This window comes from Gobio gobio (assembly GCF_949357685.1).
Source record: "Gobio gobio genome assembly, chromosome: 20".
Taxonomy (NCBI): domain Eukaryota; kingdom Metazoa; phylum Chordata; class Actinopteri; order Cypriniformes; family Gobionidae; genus Gobio; species Gobio gobio.
Window position 1 is genome coordinate 42,554,109 of NC_137113.1, and position 25,554 is coordinate 42,579,662.

At 38.4% G+C, this 25,554-nt stretch overlaps 1 protein-coding gene across 2 annotated transcripts in view; it reads left to right on the forward strand.

The window, feature by feature from the left end:
* LOC307143677 (transient receptor potential cation channel subfamily M member 4-like) overlaps nt 1-25,554 on the forward strand; it is a 97,613-nt gene that overhangs the window by 16,962 nt on the left and 55,097 nt on the right. For both annotated transcript variants that reach the window (XM_079845418.1, XM_079845419.1), the window contains exons 7-16: nt 1,676-1,749; nt 1,833-2,066; nt 2,157-2,259; nt 2,390-2,511; nt 5,503-5,742; nt 9,732-9,833; nt 9,956-10,084; nt 13,667-13,796; nt 13,895-14,040; nt 14,136-14,248. In XM_079845418.1, the coding sequence (XP_079701544.1) occupies nt 1,676-1,749; nt 1,833-2,066; nt 2,157-2,259; nt 2,390-2,511; nt 5,503-5,742; nt 9,732-9,833; nt 9,956-10,084; nt 13,667-13,796; nt 13,895-14,040; nt 14,136-14,248 (1,393 nt within the window). The remainder of the gene's footprint in view (nt 1-1,675; nt 1,750-1,832; nt 2,067-2,156; nt 2,260-2,389; nt 2,512-5,502; nt 5,743-9,731; nt 9,834-9,955; nt 10,085-13,666; nt 13,797-13,894; nt 14,041-14,135; nt 14,249-25,554) is intronic.

Sequence of the window (25,554 nt, forward strand, 5' to 3'; positions counted from 1 at the left end):
GAGAAAATTGCTGTTTTAACCAAGGAACCGGGACATGTGAGGGAGTCGCCTGTCGATTGCGTCATATCTGCGTTACCCTCGGTTTCCGAGTTTTTGTTTTACAGAAACACTTTACTCTCACTGCAGTGTGAACAAGTGTCATAGCAGCCGCCGAACGGACACACAGAGTAACGTCATAACATAAATTTCAACACACTCAGATGTATCTAATAGGATAAACAGAGCTGCGTTACCTCATACTCATGACCGGAAAAGCCGAAATGGCGCCGGCGACTGTGGCATAATAAAAGTCCTGCTGCTCGCGAGACTTGTTGTGCTCTTCTTATTAACAATCGCTCCTGATTCTGCTTCATACTACAGTAACGTTAATAATCGCATCCATGTACATGATTTCTGCCCGAGTCCTATCCCGATTCTTTTCCACCGGCTGTCTGGTGAAGACCACATGTCCCAAGATTCTGCGCTCAAACTTGGTGCCATCAAACTACGCCTTCGTTTTGAATAGGGGACCTCTAGTGGACGGAAAAGTTACATAGTGCAACTTTAATGGTAAATGAATATCTTGATAAATATTGTGATAATGTGTGTGTGTGTGTGTGTGTGTGTGTGTGTATGTTTGTGAGTGTGTGTGAGTATTTATGTGTGTGTATATATATATATGTATACATACGTGTGTGTGTGTGTGTGTGTGTGTGTGTGTATATATATATATATATAATCTCTCACACATACACACACACACACACACACACCGATCAGGCATAACATTATGGGAGCGAAGGCTGGCCTGGGAGGTCTGATCAAACAGACGAGCTACTGTAGCTCAAACTGCTCAAGAAGTTAATGCTGGTTCTGATAGAAAGGTGTCAGAATACACAGAGCATCACAGTTTGTTGCGTATGGGGCAGCATAGCTGCTGACCAGTCAGGGTGCCCATGCTGACCCCTGTCCACGGCCGAAAGCGCCAACAGTGGGCATGTGAGCATCAGAAGTGGACCACAGAGCAATGGAAGAAGGTGGCCTGGTCTGATGAATCACATTTTCTTTTACATCACGTGGATGGCCGAGTGCGTGTGAGTCGCTTACCTGGGGAACACATGGCACCAGGATGCACTATGGGAAGAAGGCAAGCCGGCGGAGGCAGTGATGCTTTGGGCAATGTTCTGCTGGGAAACCTTGGATCCTGCCATCCATGTGGATGTTACTTTGACACCTACCTAAGCATTGTTGCAGACCATGTACACCATTTCATGGAAACGGTATTCCCTTGTGGCTGTGGCTCTTTCAGCAGATTACCAGCATTCCTGGTAAAAATGTTTCAGGAATGGTTTGAGGAGCACAACAACGAGTTTGAGGTATTGACTTGCCTCCAAATTCCCCAGATCTCAATACAATCGAGCATCCATGGAGGCCCCACCTTGCAACTTACAGGACTTAAATGATCTGCTGCTAACATCTTGGTGCCAGATACCACAGCACACCTTCAGGGGTCTAGTAGAGTCCATGCCTCGACTGGTCAGGGCTGTTTTGGTAGGAAAAGGGGGACAACACAATATTTGGTCATAATGTTATGCCTGATCTGTATACATATAATGTATGCGTGTTAAATTTTATGTTAAGATCTGTTTAATAAAAGCAATGAGGACTTTATACTTAAATGCAATCTCATGTGCAGGCAGTGCAGGCAGTGCAAGCATTGACATTCCTGTTCTGAATATGCTGATATCTGGAGATGCTTCGATGCTGGAGGTGAGCAGATTCCAGTTTAATTACATGCAAAACTTCCTCAGTCCTATCTTTTAATTCTCTGTTACAATATTTCTTCATTTCAGCTTTTAGATATCGCTCTGAAGAATTCAATGCCCTGGTTGGTCCTGGCTGGTTCGGGGGGGCTTGCCAATCTTGTGTGCGACATCATAGAGAACGTGCAATCTGCACCGGTGTCCTCAAATGGAGCAGCAGAGAAGGAGGAAGGGTCTCCCAACATGGAGCTTCGAGAACGATTGGCGGAGAAAGTAAATCAATATTTTCCTTCAGAGCAGGACATGGACAAACTTGTTGACAAGGTAAATATCACACTCTTTACTCGTTTATATTTTTGAAAAAAATTTTATTGCTGATTTTTTTTTTCTTGTTGCTTGGCTGGTACCTAAAAGGCTTTAAGCATCTACCAAAACAAAGACCTCATCTGCATTTATAACGGGGAACAGGAAGGAGCCGATGATTTTGACACTGTGATGCTTAAAGTGCTTGTTCAAGGTAAACTTTAAACGGTTCATTACAGTGTTTGTACATCTCTTCAACTTCTTATACTTTCGGTCTACAGTGGACCTATGGTGTTTATAAAAATATTTTTCTGTATATTATTTTTGCTGTGTGTGTGTGTTAGCGAGTAAAAGACACATTACGGGCGATTCTAATCCCTATACTGATGAGTTGAGGCTTGCTGTAACATGGAACAGAGTGGACATTGCCAAGAGTGAACTCTTCAATGGAAACATCGACTGGAAGGTAGATGATTGTGGGAAATATGGATCAACTTACAAACTAGGGCAAGTTGTCGAGTGTTTCTGTACTTTAAACAGTACAAAAGGCACTAGAAAAGCCAAGGTCATGGGTTTGATCCCCAGGGAATGCTTGAACTGATTAAATGTATACCTTGAGTCGCTTTGGATAAAGTGGCAACATTTTAAAATGTCTAAAGGAGGGATAAAAGTTTTATGTACGCTACTGTTCAAATTCAAAATTTTGAGGGTCAGTGAGTTTATTTTTGTAAAGAAAGTAATTAAAACAAGGCATTAAATGCATTAAATTGATCAAAAGTTACAGTAAAGACATAAGGCCTGTTATAAGGCAGCGGCTATTTGACCTAAGTCAAAATAGTGATAGATTCTATTTACACCAAATGCAAATATAATCTATTTAATAGTGATATATTCTATTTACACTAAGAGCAAATAGTGATAGATTCTATTTACACCAAGAGCAAATAGTGATAGATTCTATTTACACTAAGAGCAAAACTTTTTTTTACACTAAGAGCAAAACCACCTGTAAAACTTTTACTCACTCTAATATTGTTCCAAACCTGTATTTATTTCTCGATGACAGAATTTTCATTTTTGAATGAACTATCACTTTAATGTTAATACAACAACAAAAGACAAAGAGAAAATCACTCACTGCTCTTGACTGAAAAACTAATACAGTAGCTTTAATAAGAATCAATGTATATTTTATAGTGAAGTCTATGTAGTGTTTTTAATTTTACATTTATTGATTCAATTTCATACTTAAATGCTGCTGTACTGCTCTGAGCTGCCAGTGTAAATCTTTATATATATATATATTTATTATTTTATATTATACAATACAAGAATGTGTATAAGGTTTTTTTTTTAAAGTTAAGTTTAAGTAAGGTTTTTCAATTCTTTTAAGTAAAATAAAGAAAGAGTATTGCAATAAAAAATAGTCTTTTTTCTCCTTAACCTCTTGCTGTTCCTGTCGCCTAAGAATAGAATAGCAAAAAACTGATTTGACAAGCCATCAGAACCAAACCGAACCGAAAAACCGTGGTTAAAAACCGAGGTATGTATTGAACCGTGGACTAACTGTATTGTTGCATCCCTAATTTACTCTAAGAGCAAATAGTGATAGATTCTATTTGCACTAAGAGCAAATAGTGATAGATTCTATTTACACTAAGAGCAAACAGTGATAGATTCTATTTACACTAAGAGCAAACAGTGATAGATTCTATTTACACTAAGAGCAAATAGTGATAGATTCTATTTGCACTAAGAGCAAATAGTGATAGATTCTATTTACACTAAGAGCAAATAGTGATAGATTCTATTTACACTAAGAGCAAATAGTAATAGATTCTATTTACACTAAGAGCAAACAGTGATAGATTCTATTTACACTAAGAGCAAACAGTGATAGATTCTATTTACACTAAGAGCAAACAGTGATAGATTCTATTTACACTAAATGCAAATAGTGATAGATTCTATTTACACTAAGAGCAAACAGTGAAAGATTATATTTACACTAAGAGCAAACAGTGATCGATTCTATTTACACTAAGAGCAAACAGTGATATATTCTATTTACACTAAGAGCAAACAGTGAAAGATTATATTTACACTTAGAGCAAATAGTGATAGATTATATTTACACCAAGTGCAAATAGAATCTATTTAATAGTTAATAGTGATAGATTCTATTTACACTAAATGCAAATAGTGATAGATTCTATTTACACCAAGTGCAAATAATCTATTTAATAGTTAGTGATAGAATCTATCACTATTTGCTCTTAGTGTAAATAGAATCTATCACTATTTGCATTTAGTGTTAATACAATCTATCAATATTTGCATTTAGTGTAAATAGAATCTATCACTATTTGCATTTAGTGTAAATAGAATCTATCACTATTTGCATTTAGTGTAAATAGAATCTATCACTATTAGCATTTAGTGTAAATAGAATCTATCAATATTTGCTCTTAGTGTAAATAGAATCTATCACTATTTGCATTTAGTGTAAATAGAATATCACTATGTGCATTTAATGTAAATAGAATCTATCACTATTTGCATTTAGAGCAAATATTGATAGATTCTATTTACACTAAGAGCAAACAGTGAAATATTCTATTTACACTTAGAGCAAATAGTGATAGATTCTATTTACACTAAGAGCAAACAGTGAAAGATTCTATTTACACTTAGTGTAAATAGAATCTATCACTATTTGCTCTAAGTGCCAATAGCATTTTCTTAGCGATAGATGATATTTACACCAAGTGCCAATAGCTGTAGATGCTATTTACTAAGTGAAAATAGTGATATATTCTATTTACACCATGTAAAAGTAGTCCTTTGCAATATAGGTAGATACTAATTAAACATTTCGTTAGGCACTTTATTTCCACCTTTCCGATGCCTGTCCGATGTGATTTGTGAAGAGAAAAGAGATGAGCGAGCTCTGTAAATGGCGGATTTTTCGCGTCAAAACCAAGATCCTTGAGTCTTACGCTTTACTGAATGCGCCACTGAAGACGTTGAAATACAAGAGTTTTTTTAAATCTTGTTTGGCCCAGGCATTGTTAGGCGGAGCTAGTGTGAATAGCACTTGCCAACAAGGCACGCTATTTGCACTTGGTGTGAATAGACACTCCGTTGTTATAATGTCATAATATGAAAGTGTTTCTTAAGCACAAAACTGAACTAGACTGGAGTAATGATGCTGAAAATTCAGAATTAAAAAAATTACAAACATTTAAAAAAAATATATTCAAATAGAAAAGTTATTTTAAATAGTAATAATATACTGTTTTATATAATATAATATACTTTAATAGTATACTAATTATAATACTGTTTGCACAAAATTACTGTTTTTACTGTATTTTTGATCAATAAATGCAGCCTTGGTGAGCAGTTTTTCTGGTATGTGCTGATAACCTGGTTATTTCTGTCCTGGTACATGCAGTACACGGATCTGAAAGACTCCATGACTGACGCGCTGATGAATGATAAACCCCAGTTTGTGCGTCTCTTCATTGACCATGGTCTGAACATTGTGAGCTACCTGACTTACGGAAAACTGGAAGATCTTTACAACTCCATATCTGAAAACTCCCAGGCCGGCAAACTGCTGCGTCATATCCTGAATGAGCGTGTGAACGAGTCCAGCAATGATCAGAAAACATGTCGCATTAGCCTTTATGAGGTGAGATCTGGAAATTATCGGACAAATATGGACAGATTAATTGGTCTATTACACCTCTCTATAGGAACACCCACTGGAGGGCATAACAAGGATTTCCCTTGCTGCTTGCATGTTATTCTGACCAGTTTACTAACACAGTGATATTAAAAGACCAAATTCAGTATATACCTTATTGATAATGCATCCTGTATACTGGCATGCAGTTGAGCCCAGAATATGAATGCAACATGCAGTTTCATGTTAAAGGGATCGTTCACCCAAAAATGAAAATTATTCCATGATTTACTCACCCTCAAGTCATCCTACTAGGTGTATATGACTTTCATTTTCAGACGAACACAATCAGAGCTATATTAAAAAAATGTACTGGCTCTTCCAAGTTTTATAATGGCAGTGAATGGTAAATGAGATTTTGAAGGTCAAAAAAAGCACATCCATCCTTCATAAAATATATCCAGATGGCTCCAGGGGTTAATAAAGGCCTTCTGAAGTGAAGCGATGCGTTTTTGTAAGAAACATGGCCCCACTTTATATTAGGTGGCCTTAACTACTATGTACTTACATCAAAAAATAAGTACAATGTACTTTTTGTGTTCATATTGTATTGCAACACACTTGACATTGAGAAGTTAGGGACAGGTGTGGTGGTATGGGTAAGTTTAAGGGTAAAGTTAGGGACAGGTGTGGTGGTATAGGTAAGTTTAAAGGTAAAGTTAGGGACAGGTGTGGTGGTATAGGTAAGTTTAAAGGTCCCATGGCATGAACGTTTCATTTTATGAGGTTTTTTAACATTATTATGATTTCCCCTAGCCTGTATATGGTCCCCAAGTGGCTAGAAATTTTGATTGTTGTAAACCGAGTTCTGGGTGTCCTGCTCTGCCTTTGAGAAAATGAGAGCTCAGACGAAATGATCTGGAATTTTCCTGTTATGACGTCATACCAGGAAAGGTTACCTCCCCAGAGCATTATGAGAAAATGGATTCAGTTTATCAGTTGCAATGTCAGCACAGGCTTTACAAAAAGACTTTACGATATGGATTCAGTGAGTAACAGTGTTCATTAATGCCTGATCTGTGATCAGTGATTTCTGATGTGTAGCTAATCATTCAAGTTCACTCAGACTTTCTTTCTAGATCGTTTAATGATCGCCGTCTTGATGCCCTAAGCGTAATGCATCAGTGAATCAAGCCAGTGACTAAAACGATCGTTTCTGTTAGTAGCATGAAACAAATCCCCTATTTAAGTGATTAAACTACAGAGAGCGATCAAAGAACACTCTTTATAATGTCCAGAGCTGTCAATCACACGTCGCGAGTGTATCTGCACACTTGCCCAAACTGCCGTTATAATGAATGACGCTGTTAGGCTGCACAAAGCTCTTACTGTATTCCTGTCGATGTCTTTGCTGTTAGTTTTGTTGAAAGCATTTTGTGAGAGAAAACGCGTTGGAATGACGAGATCACTGCATTCACGTGATCAACAGACTGTCTGTGTACTCAATGCTCATCACTGCAGCTGCAGCATGTGATTGGATTATAGCATTATTTTATGATCTATTCCTCACTTTGGCGATTCGTTCATCTCGACGGCTGTAATGGTACATTACAGGTGTTACAAAGGTGGAAGACCGAGAGTCGACGTGACTGGGACTGTTTATTCAGAACTCTCAGATACAAACAAAATAAGCTTGCACTAACAGCACAGCGCTCTCAACAACTCAGTACAATAAAACTTCCTCCAGCTCTCCTTGGTTCACGAGTACCTAGTCAGTCTCTCTCTCTCATTCATCCAGTGCGTGCAGTGCCTCGCTAAACCACGCCCCCTCCGCAACATAATCTAACACTTATTTCAAATGCAAAGATGTCAGCCAATCACAACAGTGGGCGTTTTCACTGAAGTCTCACAGCAGACACGCCCCTTGAAACAGAGCATTCAAACCAGAGGGGTAATAACAGTATAGAAAAAATGCCTTTTATTTCTAATTACATTTTTTGATGTAAAAATCATACTAAGAATATAAGTACACCTCAGGAAACATTATGAAATAATAGAAAAATGGCATGCCATGGGACCTGGTGGAACAGGTGTGGTGGTATGGGTAAGTTTAAGGGTAAAGTTAGTGACAGGTGTGGTGTTATGGGTCAGTTTAAGGGTAAAGTTAGGGACAGTTGTGGTGGTATGGGTAAGTTTAAGGATAAAGTTAGGGACAGGTGTGGTGGTATGGGTAAGTATAAGGGTAACGTTAGGGACAGGTGTGGTGGTATGGGTCAGTTTAAGGATAAAGTTAGGGACAGGTGTGGTGGTATGGGTAAGTTTAAGGGTAAAGTTAGGGACAGGTGTGGTGGTATGGGTAAGTTTAAGGATAAAGTTAGGGACAGGTGTGGTGGTATGGGTCAGTTTAAGGGTAAAGTTAGGGACAGGTGTGGTGTTATGGGTCAGTTTAAGGGTAAAGTTAGGGACAGGTGTGGTGGTATGGGTAAGTTTAAGGGTAAAGTTAAGGACAGGTGTGGTGTTATGGGTCAGTTTAAGGGTAAAGTTAGGGACAGGTGTGGTGGTATGGGTAAGTATAAGGGTAAAGTTAGGGACATGTGTGGTGGTACGGGTAAGTTTAAGGGTAACGTTAGGGACAGGTGTGGTGGTATGGGTAAGTATAAGGGTAAAGTTAGGGACAGGTGTGGTGGTATGGGTAAGATTAAGGGTAAAGTTAGGGACAGGTGTGGTGGGATGGGTAAGAGTAAGGGTAAAGTTAGGGACAGGTGTGGTGGTATGGGTAAGATTAAGGGTAAAGTTAGGGACAGGTGTGGTGGTATGGGTAAGATTAAGGGTAAAGTTAGGGACAGGTGTGGTGGTATGGGTAAGTTTAAGGGTAGGGTCAGGTGTAAGGGAGGTGTCAACAGCGTAATTATTAATGTAACTACAGAAATTAATTACAGATGTAATTACATGCAGGTATTTTTAAAAAATGTAAGTACAATTTAAAAACATGTATGTACACAATAAGTGCAGTGTATCAAATGATGAATTAAAAACCTAAAATAACCTAAAATAAAGTGGATCCAGAAAAATATCCATATTTAAATCTTTACAGCCTAAAATAACTGGCTTCCACCAGACGACTGTACGCAAGTCGACTTGCGCCAAAAGAGTAACTTGTGATGCGATGTATATTGTAGGATGTAGGAGTAGCATAAGCTTTGGCGCCTCTTGTGGTTCAAACTAATAGGGCTGGGCAACAAACTCAAGCTCCTCTTCTCATATATCAAAATCCTCCAACATTTCTCTTTAAAAATTCTAGTTTTAGATTTCTAATTCATGAACAGAGTTTTATTTTGCTCTATTCGCTGCGCTTCAGCGGTCGTCAATGCGTTATGCGTACGGTCATCTGCCGGAAGCTAGTTATTTTAGGCTATAAAGATTTGAATATGGATATTTTTCTTACAAAAACGCATCGCTTCGCTTCAGAAGGTCTTTATTAACCCCCCAGAGCCGTGTGGATTGCCATTATAAAGCTTGGAAGAGCCAGGATATTTTTTTATATAATTCCGATTGTGTTCGTCGGAAGGAAGAAAGTCATATACTGTACACCTAGGATGGCTTGAAGGTGAGTAAATCATGGGATAAATAAATGAATTAAATAAATTGTATGAATTAAACTATCACTTTGTGCTTTCCCTTTGAAAACTATTATAAAGAAAATGCATAACATGAATTTGATTGTGTTGTGCTCATATTCTGAGATATATACTGAATTTGATCTTTTAAAACCATAAAATTATTTTTTTATGAAATACTGTGTACATGGATATCACATGCCCAACACTTGCAGTTTGTTCATATATCTTGTTTTTCTTCTTTTGAGAGGTAAATATTTGTGGATTGAAACGGATGCAAAATGGACAGGCCTGTGCTGAAGTTCTATAGTTGTTTTGCCCGCCAGTCATGTGACTGAAAACTATGAATATGTTAATTTCACAAATTTCTCATCCCAGGTGTCCCAACTGCTGGAGTATCTGTTGGGGGAGGTATGCAAGCCCTTCTACAAGTCTGTACTGGGTGTGGACGCAAAATCTACCAAAAGAAAAGCTTTAAAGGTACCAGACTTAGTACCTAGTACCTTAGAATTTACTTCCGTCTAGTCTGATGTCTAAATGTATTATTCTTCCATGTCTGCTCAGTCCCCAAATATAAAATGTGTTTCAATACCACCCTTCAGAGAGTATGCCTGGTCCTGCAGGAGGGGTGTTCCTATCGGAAGAACAAATGTAAGCACCCGTGGTTATGTCTCTTCATCTGGGCAGTGCTGCAGAACCGCAGTGAGATGGCCATCTTCTGCTGGGAAATGGTAACATTTGTCATATTGCTGTTAGGGATGCACAATGTATCATTCATGGGATGATTTCAGAGATTGTATGTGCTGTCATTATTGGTCATATTGGATTGTTTTATATTTAGATTACATGTGCTGTCTTTTAACACTCACTTAAAGTTAATATTCAACCGAATGTATTAACTGTCATAGTTAGATCTTTAACAAACCTCAAAATGAATATCAATTTTTCATACTGTACATCTCGGCTGATTGTTTATATTGCCACAAAATGCAAATCGCACAGTTCTGCATATAAAGTTGGATGTGTGTTTTATCCAACTTTATCAACATGCATACAGTATACTCACGTAAAGCGATATATATTTTTTTAATAAAAGTCGCAATGAAATCAAAGTTGAAGATTTTTGGCTTTTAGAATGAATATGTTCGCCTTACTGTTATCTATACGCTAGTGTGCTCCAAAACAATGACACAATTCGAATTTTGGAAGAAATAAGATCGACGATTTAAATGACATCACTCTCCACTTCAGCTTCTCATCAGATTTTCTGTCCAATAGACCGTTATCACAGAGGAATTGAATACCGGAAGTGTGCGTCGAAGCAGTGTATTGAATCTTCTGGTTAGGCATGTTTTCAATGTGCTGTTAACACCTAGCTGAACAAACGTCACTTAAAATAAGCATCTGGAGGATGATTTGAAAATCCGGACATTTTCAGAAACAGGAGAAGAGATAAACTGATCAGTACTGTGTACAGGATTTTCCAAACTCTGCTGAATTTATCGTTTTTTTTAATCCAACATAAACCAAGGGTCGTAAACATACGTGATTATTTCACCACACGGTGTCAGTGCTCGTCTAAATAGTGACGAATAAGATCTGAATGAACATATTTATTTATTTGTATTAAATATTTTAGTCGTTATTTTTCATTGACATTGACATTCACTGTATATGTAATTCACAGATTTATGCCAAAATTCAGTCACACTGTTTAAGATAAATGTTTAAAGGGGTGGTAAAACACATTCTTTTGAAGGCTTGATTGTGTTTGTGGGGTGCACTGTAATCGCTACTGAATGGCACTGTTACTTTTGTATTTTTAGAACGATTATAGCCAAATATCTGTCGCAAGAACTATTAACCCAAAACGAACACTAAACATTGGCTTTACTATAGTAGCCAAATCAAACACAGAACCATGTTTAGCATGCCTGTAGATAAACAATACATAAAAGCTCTAATCAAAGAATCATTTACACTAATGCCAAGTTCGCTGTTGAGATTTTAACGTTAGGTGTTTGTAACGTTAGGTGTTCGTCGGATAACGTTAAGTATGAATGAGCATTTAACAGACTGGTTTGCAGAACAGCGTTCTCATCTGTTTACTTCCTTGCTACAACGTATAATTAACAATACAAACTATTACAGGAAAACACATTGGCGAAAAATAAATCATACTTGCAGGTTGTGGCCCGTAAACAGCTTCTGTTTTTAAATCCAGCTTTCAGGACAAGCCGTTGTGCGAATCCTTCATTGAACTCGCAAAGATTGTGGAAGCCGCGCGCCCGTCGTGCATCCACACTGGCAGTGTTTGTCTCGCGCAGCTGAACCGCGGCTCGTGAATTGCAAATACAGACGAATATTGTTCATTATGTCACATTTTCCAGGCTTCTCCTCCGACCCCTGTCTGTCTCGTGCTTTGATTTATAATGGGCAGCATATATCTGCTGCAAATGCAACCTCTGTCTCAAACACACATGCATATAACATGCTGTATGTTAAACGCTCTGCAACGAACCCCCGTCCCTAGGAAGGCTGAACAAAGCAAGTACCCCAGACCTGCAATCCAGATGAAAATAACAGCGTTTCGTCGACATTGCGGCAACAACACTCCAGCCTACTAACCACAACAACGCAGCGATACAAAATGCCCCCCCCCCCTTATTTAATATTCTCAGAGGAGGGGTTTATGTAAATATTGGGGCTGGCGATGTCAGCAACCCTGGAGGAATGTGTGTAGTCGCCTACCGGCCGTTTGCCTTAGTTCTTAGAAATGTATTTCTTTAAAAGCAAATATCTCCCTTTGCTTTAAACTTTGAATGTTGTAACTTTGCAGATATTGCTTATGCTCAAGCAGCAACATTACACGCTAGCTAAAGTTAGAATAGTGAAATCATGGTTTACCACCCCTTTAACATTGTTACATTTCTTTAAGACAGTTACCGCGCATTCATTCATCTTTAATACTGCTGTCATGAAAATTAACCAGAGTTTTATTACAAATAAAATAAAATAAAAACATGGTTATTGTATTGTAGTTTATTGGTTATTGTAGTTTAACTATGGTATTTGTAGTAAAACTGTGGTAGTCAATCCACGAAAAAAACATGGTTACTACATTCTTACTATAATACAACCATGGTTAAAAAAGGGTTGTTATCAGTCAAATTCATTTAAAAATGTAAATTCAACAGGTATGAAATATGATTAGTAAGAGAAACACTGTTAATGAGAATACGAGCACTGGACTGCGGCAGGTTAGAAATATATTTATTATACAGAATGCACATTTGAATGGGAACATTTCAGCAGGCTGACGATATGAGACATAAACATCCTCAGTTTGGAAATGCATAGGCCTACAACACACAAACACACTCCCGCGTGTTATTTTAAAACAAGGACCTTCATCCCACCATATCAGTCCCACCCATGCTTTCCTCTATTCTTTTAGTGTCAGGAAATGGTCAAATCTGAGTTAAGGCTGTCATTATTTAGTATTAGAGCACCCGATTCAGACATTAGCTTTGATTACCTCGCGATGGGACCAGAAGTAGCAGTGCACTGCTTCACTTACCGGAAATAGGAAGTGTGATTAAAGGTCTTTCAAATGCTCTCTAGATTCTGAAGTGTCCCGCCCCCTACATTATAAATATACAGTGAAGCTGCGGCTAAAATCGGTCACTTGTTCACACATTTCGTATTGTCCACTTTTTACTATTGTCTACTATTGTGCACTAAATAGGGGATAGGGAATTGTTCAGACGTAAATATGCTTTCCATTTTGAGGAATGGTTTCACGGTCTGGTTAGTGTCATGCAAACCACCGCGGCGCACACAGTCTGCAGTCTGCTCCGGTCCAGAGACACGATAGCATGGAGCGTATCATATGCACGAGTCAGTGCAGACCACAAAACGTATCGGACCCATTAGATATAGAGAATAGCAACTGATTGCTTGTATTGTCCCAAAATTGTTATCGCCATACTATATCATCGTCCAGCTCTAATCTGCTAAATGCAACTATAAGGCATGAAGATATTAATATATTATAAACTTCAACATCATGACTTTCTGTAATGCTTTGAAACGATGTGTATTGTGAAGCTCCATACATATTGATTTGTATATTTATAATATTTGTATAATACCTAAATTCACTTTTAGCATTCAACATTTTTGTTGTACTTGCTTATTAATACAAAACAGTGAGGAATCTTTGTCAGCCATTTTTAAAAAGTCAAATGTAGCTTATAAAAGGAAATGTTTGGTGCAGCATCACTCTCATCTGCACTCCTTTTCTCTCTCAGTGCGGCGAGTCGGTTCTGACGGCTCTGGGAGGATGTAAACTGTTGAGGGAGCTGTCTAAACAGGGGATTGAGACAGAGGCCAAGGTTTCCATTAAGGATTTGGCCCAGAGGTTTGAGAATATGGCTCACGGTATGATGTGTGAAAGTATTTGGTTCTTGGCATCTTACAAACCCAGTGATAAAAGAAAGTTTTATCACTCTGTTTTTTTCCCCGGCATTTTTTGACAGATGTGTTTAGCATGTGCTACCAAACCAAAGCAAGCGATTCCTTTAAGCTACTGATTCGCAAATCTCGTTTGTGGGGTGATGCCACCTGTCTGAAGATGGCCATGGCCGCTGATGCCCGTATTTTCTTCAGCAACGATGGAGTACAGGTCTTTTGACAAGCAAACAGTCATTACTAGTGTTTTTCTTTTTAACAAGGTTAGTGTTTTTTTTTCTTTTCTTAAACAGTCTCTTTTCTTTTTAGTCGCTGCTGTCTGAGATCTGGTGGGGTGAGATGGAAAGAGGAACTGAGCTCTGGAAACTTGTGCTGACAATGATCATTCCTCCTCTCTGCTACACCAACCTCATCAAATTCAGGTCAGTACGCCAGCCATGTAAATTTCCTGTAACACTTTAGTTAAAGGGATATAGTTCACCCAAAAATGAAAATTTGATGTTTATCTGCTTACCTCCAGGGCATCCAAGATATAGGTGACTTTGTTTCTTTAATAGAACACAAATTAAGATTTTTAACTCCAACCGTTACAGTCTGTCAGTCGTATAATGCATGTGAATGGTATCAAATGAGAGTATGAGAACTATGAGAGTAAAAAAAAACATGCAATCCATATTATTTGAGAGAAATCCATATTAAACCCTGCGGCTCATCGACGCCGAGGTAGAAGTATAAATTAAAATCGTCGCATAGCCCACGGCTTCGGTCTGACGCAGAAGTATCAGCCTTAAGATGTTTACACGACATGAGCAGAACTCATCACTCCAGTTTACATTCAATTTTCATTATTCTGACGATTCACTAATAAGTATGGTTAATTTGATTATGAGCTTAAATGCATTAGTTTGATCAAAGTATTGCCTTTAAACGCAGTATTGATCGCATTATGAGGGTGTACGTAAACGCACTCAATGATCATTAGGGGCCAAGCACCGAAGGTGCGAAGGCACCTATTGAAACCGTTCCCGTTCCTATTATTATTAGGGGCCAAGCACCGAAGGTGCGAAGGCACCTATTGAAACCGTTCCCGTTCTTATTATTATTATTCATCTTCTTCTTCTTCTTCCGCCACGAAGTCTATGGCAGCCCATAGAACCGTATGGTAAAAAGTTGTGAAATTTGGCACACTAATAGAGGACAGTCTGAAATGTCACCGTAGCAAATTTGGAGTCTCAAACTCAATCCCTCTAGCGCCACCATCAGTTCAAAATTTGACTCATGTTTATGCTAATAACTTTTGAACCATAAGGGCTAGAAACAAAATTCTTTTTGCCTCTGATTCCTTGGCTCAAGACGATTCGAATGCACCCTATGACGTCATTTTCCGTCATAAAAATTTTCCCGCCATTTTTAATTTTCCGAAAAACCTACTTTTACGAACTCGTCCTAGACGGTTCATCCGATTTGCACGAAAATTGAACCAGATCATCTTCAGACCATGCTGACAAAAAATCTTGCAAATCAAGTTGATTCGTCAAATCTTTTGCGATAAACGCGCAAACAAATTTTACGTAGCGGTTGCAAAAACACTCTTAAGGCAATATCTCCGCAACGCTTTATCGTATTCAAACCAAACTTGGTACATGTCATCACAAGCATGACTTGAGGCAACATACAGCGTTTCGGCGCAGCGCCACCTACTGGTCCGGAGATACGAAAAATTGCTATTTTTGCTTATAACTTCTGAACTGTTTGTCCAAAAATCATAAAAGTGGTCTCGTTACATTCAGGACGGCATGCCGAGTCGTCTGATATTCAATTTTACCATATCGGCCATTTTGGCTGTCGGCCATTTTGAATTTTGTCAAAAAATGCTATATTTTACAAATGCATTAGTATATTGTTACTAAACTCGGTATGTGACTTCCTTGCTATGCCCTGAAGGTACTCAAAAAGTTTTAGGGCAGTGCCACCTTGTGGTCAAAAGATATAACAAACTTGACAAAAATGCTAATAACTTTTGATTAAATTAGCCTAGTATATTGAAACTGGTCATAATAGAGTCATTGGCTCATGCCGATTCAATTGCAACCTATGATGTCATTTTCGGTCATGATAATTTCCCCGCCATTTTTATTTTTCCAAAAAACCTACTTTTACGAACTCGTCCTAGACGGTTTGTCCGATTTGCACGAAAATTGAACCAGATCATCTTCAGACCATGCTGACAAAAAATCTTGCAAATCAAGTTGATTTGTCAAATCGTTTTCGATAAACGCGCACACAAATTTTGCGTAGCGGTTGCAAAAACACTCATAAGCCTATATCTCCACAACGCTTTATCGTATTCAAACCAATCTTGGTATATGTCATCACAAGCATGACCTGAAGCAACATGCAGCGTTTCGGCGCAGCGCCACCTACTGGTCCGGAGATACAAAAAATGGCTATTTTTGCTTATAACTTTTGAACTGTTTGTCCAAAAATCATGTCTTCCGCACCATGCTTTGAAGGTACTCAAAATGTTTTGGGGCAGTGCCACCTTGTGGTCAGAGGTTATAACAAAATTTACAAACATGCTAATAACTTTTGATTAAATTAGCCTAGTTTAATGAAACTGGTCATAATACAATCATTGGCTCATGCCGAGAACAGAGATACTAATTTTTCCATATTTGGTCAAACATCCTGTCCTCAATGTTCTTATTTGATCAAAACCTACTTTTTCAAACTCATCCTAGACCGTTTGTCCAATTTCCACCAAAATCGAATCGTATCATCTTCAGACTGTGTCAACAAAAAGTTAGGGATTTTGTATCAATAGATGAAACCGTTTTTGTAAACCGCAGCGACGAAGTTGAGCCATTATGCCAAAATTACTCTTGAGGCTGTATCTCTGCAATGCTTTGACATATTGGCATCAAACTTTGCATGTGTCATTGTTCCCTTATTCTGACCACACCACATCAATTTCGTATCTGTGCCACCTATTGGTCAAAAGTGATAAACCATTAACTTACATTATCAGTGACTCAATATATGATATTTCAGCCATTTTGCCTAATCTTCTTAAACTGTATAATTGTTCATTGCTGCAGTTGGTCTAACACTCTCAGACTACAATGCATTTTCAGCCTTTTGCTTAAAATCATCTTAAAACGTGATTAATTGCTCATTGCTCCAGTTGATCTGACACTGCCAGCCATTTTGGCATGTCTTGTCTTCTTCTTTGCGCTTGGCCCCGGTATTGCTGCTTGCAGCTATATTTATTATTAGGGGCCAAGCACCGAAGGTGCGAAGGCACCTATTGAAACCGTTCCCGTTCCTATTATTATTATTATTCATCTTCTTCTTCTTCCGCCACGAAGTCTATGGCAGCCCATAGAACCGTATGGTAAAAAGTTATGAAATTTGGCACACTAATAGAGGACAGTCTGAAATGTCACCATAGCAAATTTTGAGTCTCTAACTCAATCCCTCTAGCGCCACCATCAGTCCAAAATTAGACTCATGTTTATGCTAATAACTTTTGAACCATAAGGGCTAGAAACGAAATTCTTTTTTCCTCTGATTCCTTGGCTCAAGACATTTCGATTGCACCCTATGACGTCATTTTCCGTCATAATAATTTTCCCGCCATTTTTAATTAACCGAAAAACCTACTTTTGCGAACTCGTCCTAGACGGTTCATCCGATTTGCACGAAAATTGAACCAGATCATCTTCAGACCATGCTGACAAAAAATCTTGCAAATCAAGTTGATTCGTCAAATCATTTGCGATAAACGCGCAAACAAATTTTATGTAGCGGTTGCAAAAGCACTCTTAAGGCAATATCTCCGCAACGCTTTATCGTATTCAAACCAAACTTGGTACATGTCATCACAAGCATGACTTGAGGCAACATGCAGTGTTTCGGCGCAGCGCCACCTACTGGTCCGGAGATACAAAAAATGGCTGTTTTTGCTTATAACTTTTGAACCGTTTGTCCAAAAATCATAAAAGTGGTCTCGTTAGATTCAGGACGGCATGCCGAGTCGTCTGATATTCAATTTTACCATATCGCCCATTTTGGCTGTCGGCCATTTTGAATTATGTGCTAAAATGCTATATTTTACAAATGCATTAGTGTATTGTTACTAAACTCGGTATGTGACTTCCACTCCATGCCCTGAAGGTACTCAAAAAGTTTTGGGGCAGTGCCACCTTGTGGTCAAAAGTTATAACAAACTTGACAAAAATGCTAATAACTTTTGATTTAATTAGCTTAGTATAATGAAACTGGTCATAATACATTCATTGGCTCATGCCGATTCAATTGCATCCTATGACGTCATTTTCGGTTATGATAATTTCCCCGCCATATTTAATTTTCCAAAAAACCTACTTTTGCGAACTCGTCCTAGACGGTTTGTCCGATTTGCACGAAAATTGAACCAGATCATCTTCAGACCATGCTGACAAAAAATCTTGCAAATCAAGTTGATTCGTCAAATCGTTTTTGATAAACGTGCACACAAATTTTACGTAGCGGTTGCAAAAACACTCATAAGGCTATATCTCTACAATGCTTTATCGTATTCAATCCAAACTTGGTACATGTCATCACAAGCATGACTTGAGGCAACATGCAGTGTTTCGGCGCAGCGCCACCTACTGGTCCGGAGATACAAAAAATGGCTGTTTTTGCTTATAACTTTTGAACTGTTTGTCCAAAAATCATATCTTCCGCACCATGCTTTGAAGGTACTCAAAACGTTTTGGGGCAGTGCCACCTTGTGGTCAGAGGTTATAACAAAATTTACAAACATGCTAATAACTTTTGATTAAATTAGCCTAGTTTAATGAAACTGGTCATAATACAGTCATTGGCTCATGCCGAGAACAGAGATACTATTTTTTCCATATTTGGTCAAACATCCTGTCCTCAATGTTCTTATTTGATCAAAACCTACTTTTTCAAACTCATCCTAGACCGTTTGTCCAATTTCCACCAAAATCGAATCGTATCATCTTCAGACTGTGTCAACAAAAAGTTAGGGATTTTGCATCAATAGATGAAACCGTTTTTGTAAACCGCAACGACGAAGTTGAGCCATTATGCCAAAATGACTCTTGAGGCTGTATCTCTGCAATGCTTTGACATATTGGCATCAAACTTTGCATGTGTCATTGTTCCCTTATTCTGACCACACCACATCAATTTCGTATCTGTGCCACCTATTGGTCAAAAGTGATAAACCATTAACTTACATTATCAGTGACTCAATATATGATATTTCAGCCATTTTGCCTAATCTTCTTAAACTGTATAATTGTTAATTGTTGCAGTTGGTCTGACACTCTCAGACTACAATGCATTTTCAGCCTTTTGCTTCAAATCATCTTAAAACGTGATTAATTGCTCATTGCTCCTGTTGATCTGACACTGCCAGCCATTTTGGCATGTCTTGTCTTCTTCTTTGCGCTTGGCCCCGGTATTGCTGCTTGCAGCTATTTAGGGGCCAAGCACCGAAGGTGCGAAGGCACCTATTGAAACCGTTCCCGTTCTTATTATTAGGGGCCAAGCACCGAAGGTGCGAAGGCACCTATTGAAACCGTTCCCGTTCTTATTATTAGGGGCCAAGCACCGAAGGTGCGAAGGCACCTATTGAAACCGTTCCCGTTCTTATTATTATTAGGGGCCAAGCACCGAAGGTGCGAAGGCACCTATTGAAACCGTTCCCGTTCTTATTATTATTATTCATCTTCTTCTTCTTCTTCTTCTTCTTCTTCTTCTTCCGCCACGAAGTCTATGGCAGCCCATAGAACCGTATGATAAAAAGTTGTGAAATTTGGCACACTAATAGAGGACAGTCTGAAATGTCACCGTAGCAAATTTGGAGTCTCAAACTCAATCCCTCTAGCGCCACCATCAGTCCAAAATTTGACTCATGTTTATGCTAATAACTTTTGAACCATAAGGGCTAGAAACGAAATTCTTTTTTCCTCTGATTCCTTGGCTCAAGACGAATCGATTGCACCCTATGACGTCATTTTCCGTCATAAAAATTTTCCCGCCATTTTTAATTTTCCGAAAAACCTACTTTTGCGAACTCGTCCTAGACGGTTCATCCGATTTGCACGAAAATTGAACCAGATCATCTTCAGACCATGCTGACAAAAAATCTTGCAAATCAAGTTGATTCGTCAAATCATTTGCGATAAACGCGCAAACAAATTTTACGTAGCGGTTGCAAAAGCACTCTTAAGGCAATATCTCCGCAACGCTTTATCGTATTCAAACCAAACTTGGTACTTGTCATCACAAGTATGACTTGAGGCAACATGCAGTGTTTCGGCGCAGCGCCACCTACTGGTCCGGAGATACAAAAAATGGCTGTTTTTGCTTATAACTTTTGAACCGTTTGTCCAAAAATCATAAAAGTGGTCTCGTTACATTCAGGACGGCATGCCGAGTCGTCTGATATTCAATTTTGCCATATCAGTCATTTTGGCTGTCGGCCATTTTGAATTATGTGCTAAAATGCTATATTTTACAAATGCATTAGTGTATTGTTACTAAACTCGGTATGTGACTTCCACTCCATGCCCTGAAGGTACTCAAAAAGTTTTGGAGCAGTGCCACCTTGTGGTCAAAAGTTATAACAAACTTGAAAAAAATGCTAATAACTTTTGATTTAATTAGCTTAGTATAATGAAACTGGTCATAATACATTCATTGGCTCATGCCGATTCAATTGCATCCTATGACGTCATTTTCGGTCATGACAATTTCCCCGCCATATTTAATTTTCCAAAAAACCTACTTTTGCGAACTCGTCCTAGACGGTTTGTCCGATTTGCACGAAAATTGAACCAGATCATCTTCAGACCATGCTGACAAAAAATCTTGCAAATCAAGTTGATTCGGCAAATCGTTTTTGATAGACGTGCACACAAATTTTACGTAGCGGTTGCAAAAACACTCATAAGGCTATATCTCCGCAACGCTTTATCGTGTTCAATCCAAACTTGGTACATGTCATCACAAGCATGACTTGAGGCAACTTGCAGCGTTTCGGCGCAGCGCCACCTACTGGTCCGGAGATACAAAAAATGGCTATTTTTGCTTATAACTTTTGAACCGTTTGTCCAAAAATCATAAAAGTTGTCTCGTTAGATTCAGGACGGTATTCAGAGTTGTCTGATATTCAATTTTACCATATCAGCCATTTTGGCTCTCGGCCATTTTGAATTATGTGCTAAAATACTATATTTTACAAACACATTAGTCTATCGTTACGAAACTTGGTATGGGTCTTCCGCACCATGCTTTGAAGGTACTCAAAAAGTTTTGGGGTAGTGCCACCTTGTGGTCAAAGGTTATAACAAAATTTACAAAAATGCTAATAACTTTTGATTAAATTAGCCTAGTTTAATGAAACGGGTCAAAATACACTTATTGGCTCATGCCAAGAATATAGATACTAATTTTGCCATATTTGGTCAAACATACTGTCCTCAATGTTCTTATTTGATCAAAATCTACTTTTTCAAACTCATCCTAGACCGGTTGTCCAATTTCCACCAAAATCGAATCGTATCATCTTCAGACTGTGTCAACAAAAAGTTAGGGATTTTGCATCAATAGATGAAACCGTTTTTGTAAACCGCAGCGACGAAGTTGAGGCATGATGCCAAAATGACTCTTGAGGCTGTATCTCTGCAATGCTTTGACATATTGGCATCAAACTTTGCATGTGTCATTGTTCCCTTATTCTGACCACACCACATCAATTTCGTATCTGTGCCACCTATTGGTCAAAAGTGATAAACCATTAACTTATATTATCAGTGAATCTTTATATAATATATCAGCCATTTTGCCTAAAATCATCTTAAAACGTGATTAATTGCTTATTGCTCCAGTTGATCTGACACTGCCAGCCATTTTGGCATGTCTTGTCTTCTTCTTTGCGCTTGGCCCCGGTATTGCTGCTTGCAGCTATATTTATTATTCATCTTCTTCTTCTTCTTCTTCCGCCGCGAAGTCTATGGCAGCCCATAGAACCGTATGGTAAAAAGTTGTGAAATTTGGCACACTAATAGAGGACAGTCTGAAATGTCACCGTAGCAAATTTGGAGTCTCAAACTCAATCCCTCTAGCGCCACCATCAGTCCAAAATTTGACTCATGTTTATGCTAATAACTTTTGAACCATAAGGGCTAGAAACAAAATTCTTTTTTCCTCTGATTCCTTGGCTCAAGACGATTCGATTGCACCCTATGACGTCATTTTCCGTCATAAAAATTTTCCCGCCATTTTGAATTTTCCGAAAAACCTACTTTTACGAACTCGTCCTAGACGGTTCATCCGATTTGCACGAAAATTGAACCAGATCATCTTCAGACCATGCTGACAAAAAATCTTGCAAATCAAGTTGATTTGTCAAATCATTTGCGATAAACGCGCAAACAAATTTTACGTAGCGTCTGGAAAAACACACTTAAGGCAATATCTCCGCAACGCTTTATCGTATTCAAACCAAACTTGGTACATGTCATCACAAGCATGACTTGAGGCAACATACAGCGTTTCGCCGCAGCGCCACCTACTGGTCCGGAGATACGAAAAATTGCTATTTTTGCTTATAACTTCTGAACCGTTTGTCCAAAAATCATAAAAGTGGTCTCGTTACATTCAGGACGGCATGCCGAGTCGTCTCATATTCAATTTTACCATATCGGCCATTTTGGCTGTCGGCCATTTTGAATTTTGTCAAAAAATGCTATATTTTACAAATGCATTAGTGTATTGTTACTAAACTCGGTATGTGACTTCCATGCTATGCCCTGAAGGTACTCAAAAAGTTTTAGGGCAGTGCCACCTTGTGGTCAAAAGATATAACAAACTTGACAAAAATGCTAATAACTTTTGATTAAATTAGCCTAGTATATTGAAACTGGTCATAATAGAGTCATTGGCTCATGCCGATTCAATTGCAACCTATGATGTCATTTTCGGTCATGATAATTTCCCCGCCATTTTTAATTTTCCAAAAAACCTACTTTTGCGAACTCGTCCTAGACGGTTTGTCCGATTTGCACAGAAATTGAACCATATCATCTTCAGACCATGCTGACAAAAAATCTTGCAAATCAAGTTGATTTGTCAAATCGTTTTCGAAAAACGCGCACACAAATTTTGCGTAGCGGTTGCAAAAACACTCATAAGCCTATATCTCCACAACGCTTTATCGTATTCAAACCAATCTTGGTACATGTCATCACAAGCATGACCTGAGGCAACATGCAGCGTTTCGGCGCAGCGCCACCTACTGGTCCGGAGATACAAAAAATGGCTATTTTTGCTTATAACTTCTGAACTGTTTGTCCAAAATTCATGTCTTCCGCACCATGCTTTGAAGGTACTCAAAAAGTTTTTGGGCAGTGCCACCTTGTGGTCAGAGGTTATAACAAAATTTACAAACATGCTAATAACTTTTGATTAAATTAGCCTAGTTTAATGAAACTGGTCATAATACAGTCATTGGCTCATGCCGAGAACATAGATACTAATTTTGCCATATTTGGTCAAACATCCTGTCCTCAATGTTCTTATTTGATCAAAACCTACTTTTTCAAACTCATCCTAGACCGTTTGTCCAATTTCCACCAAAATCGAATCGTATCATCTTCAGACTGTGTCAACAAAAAGTTAGGAATTTTGCATCAATAGATGAAACCGTTTTTGTAAACCGCAGTGACGAAGTTGAGCCATGATGCCAAAATGACTCTTGAGGCTGTATCTCTGCAATGCTTTGACATATTGGCATCAAACTTTGCATGTGTCATTGTTCTCTTATTCTGACCACACCACATACATTTCGTAACTGTGCCACCTATTGGTCAAAAGTGATAAACCATTAACTTATATTATCAGTGACTCTATATATGATATTTCAGCCATTTTGCCTAATCTTCTTAAACTGTATAATTGTTCATTGCTGCAGTTGGTCTAACACTCTCAGACTACAATGCATTTTCAGCCTTTTGCCTAAAATCATCTTAAAACATGATTAATTTCTCATTGCTGCAGTTGATCTGACACTGCCAGCCATTTTGGCATGTCTTGTCTTCTTCTTTGCGCTTGGCCCCGGTATTGCTGCTTGCAGCTATATTTATTATTATTCATCTTCTTCTTCTTCTTCTTCTTCCGCCGCGAAGTCTATGGCAGCCCATAGAACCGTATGGTAAAAAGTTGTGAAATTTGGCACACTAATAGAGGACAGTCTGAAATGTCACCGTAGCAAATTTGGAGTCTCAAACTCAATCCCTCTAGCGCCACCATCAGTCCAAAATTTGACTCATGTTTATGCTGATAACTTTTGAACCATAAGGGCTAGAAACAAAATTCTTTTTTCCTCTGATTCCTTGGCTCAAGACGATTCGATTGCACCCTATGACGTCATTTTCCGTCATAAAAATTTTCCCGCCATTTTGAATTTTCCGAAAAACCTACTTTTACGAACTCGTCCTAGACGGTTCATCCGATTTGCACGAAAATTGAACCAGATCATCTTCAGACCATGCTGACAAAAAATCTTGCAAATCAAGTTGATTCGTCAAATCATTTGCGATAAACGCGCAAACAAATTTTACGTAGCGGTTGCAAAAACACACTTAAGGCAATATCTCCGCAGCGCTTTATCGTGTTCAAACCAAACTTGGTACATGTCATGACAAGCATGACATGAGGCAACATGCAGTGTTTCGGCGCAGCGCCACCTACTGGTCCGGAGATATGAAAAATGCCTATTTTTGCTTATAACTTTTGAACCGTTTGTCCAAAAATCATAAAAGTGGTCTCGTTAGATTCAGGAAGGCATGCCAAGTCGTCTGATATTCAATTTTACCAAATCGGCCATTTTGGCTGTCGGCCATTTTGAATTATGTGCTAAAATACTATATTTTACAAACTCATTAGTCTATCGTTACGAAACTTGGTATGTGTCTTCCGCACCATGCTTTGAAGGTACTCAAAAAGTTTTAGGGCAGTGCCACCTTGTGGTCAAAAGATATAACAAACTTGACAAAAATGCTAATAACTTTTGATTAAATTAGCCTAGTATATTGAAACTGGTCATAATAGAGTCATTGGCTCATGCCGATTCAATTGCAACCTATGATGTCATTTTCGGTCATGATAATTTCCCCGCCATTTTTAATTTTCCAAAAAACCTACTTTTGCGAACTCGTCCTAGACGGTTTGTCCGATTTGCACAGAAATTGAACCATATCATCTTCAGACCATGCTGACAAAAAATCTTGCAAATCAAGTTGATTTGTCAAATCGTTTTCGATAAACGCACACACAAATTTTGCGTAGCGGTTGCAAAAACACTCATAAGCCTATATCTCCACAACGCTTTATCGTATTCAAACCAATCTTGGTATATGTCATCACAAGCATGACCTGAAGCAACATGCAGCGTTTCGGCGCAGCGCCACCTACTGGTCCGGAGATACAAAAAATGGCTATTTTTGCTTATAACTTTTGAACTGTTTGTCCAAAAATCATGTCTTCCGCACCATGCTTTGAAGGTACTCAAAACGTTTTGGGGCAGTGCCACCTTGTGGTCAGAGGTTATAACAAAATTTACAAACATGCTAATAACTTTTGATTAAATTAGCCTAGTTTAATGAAACTGGTCATAATACAGTCATTGGCTCATGCCGAGAACAGA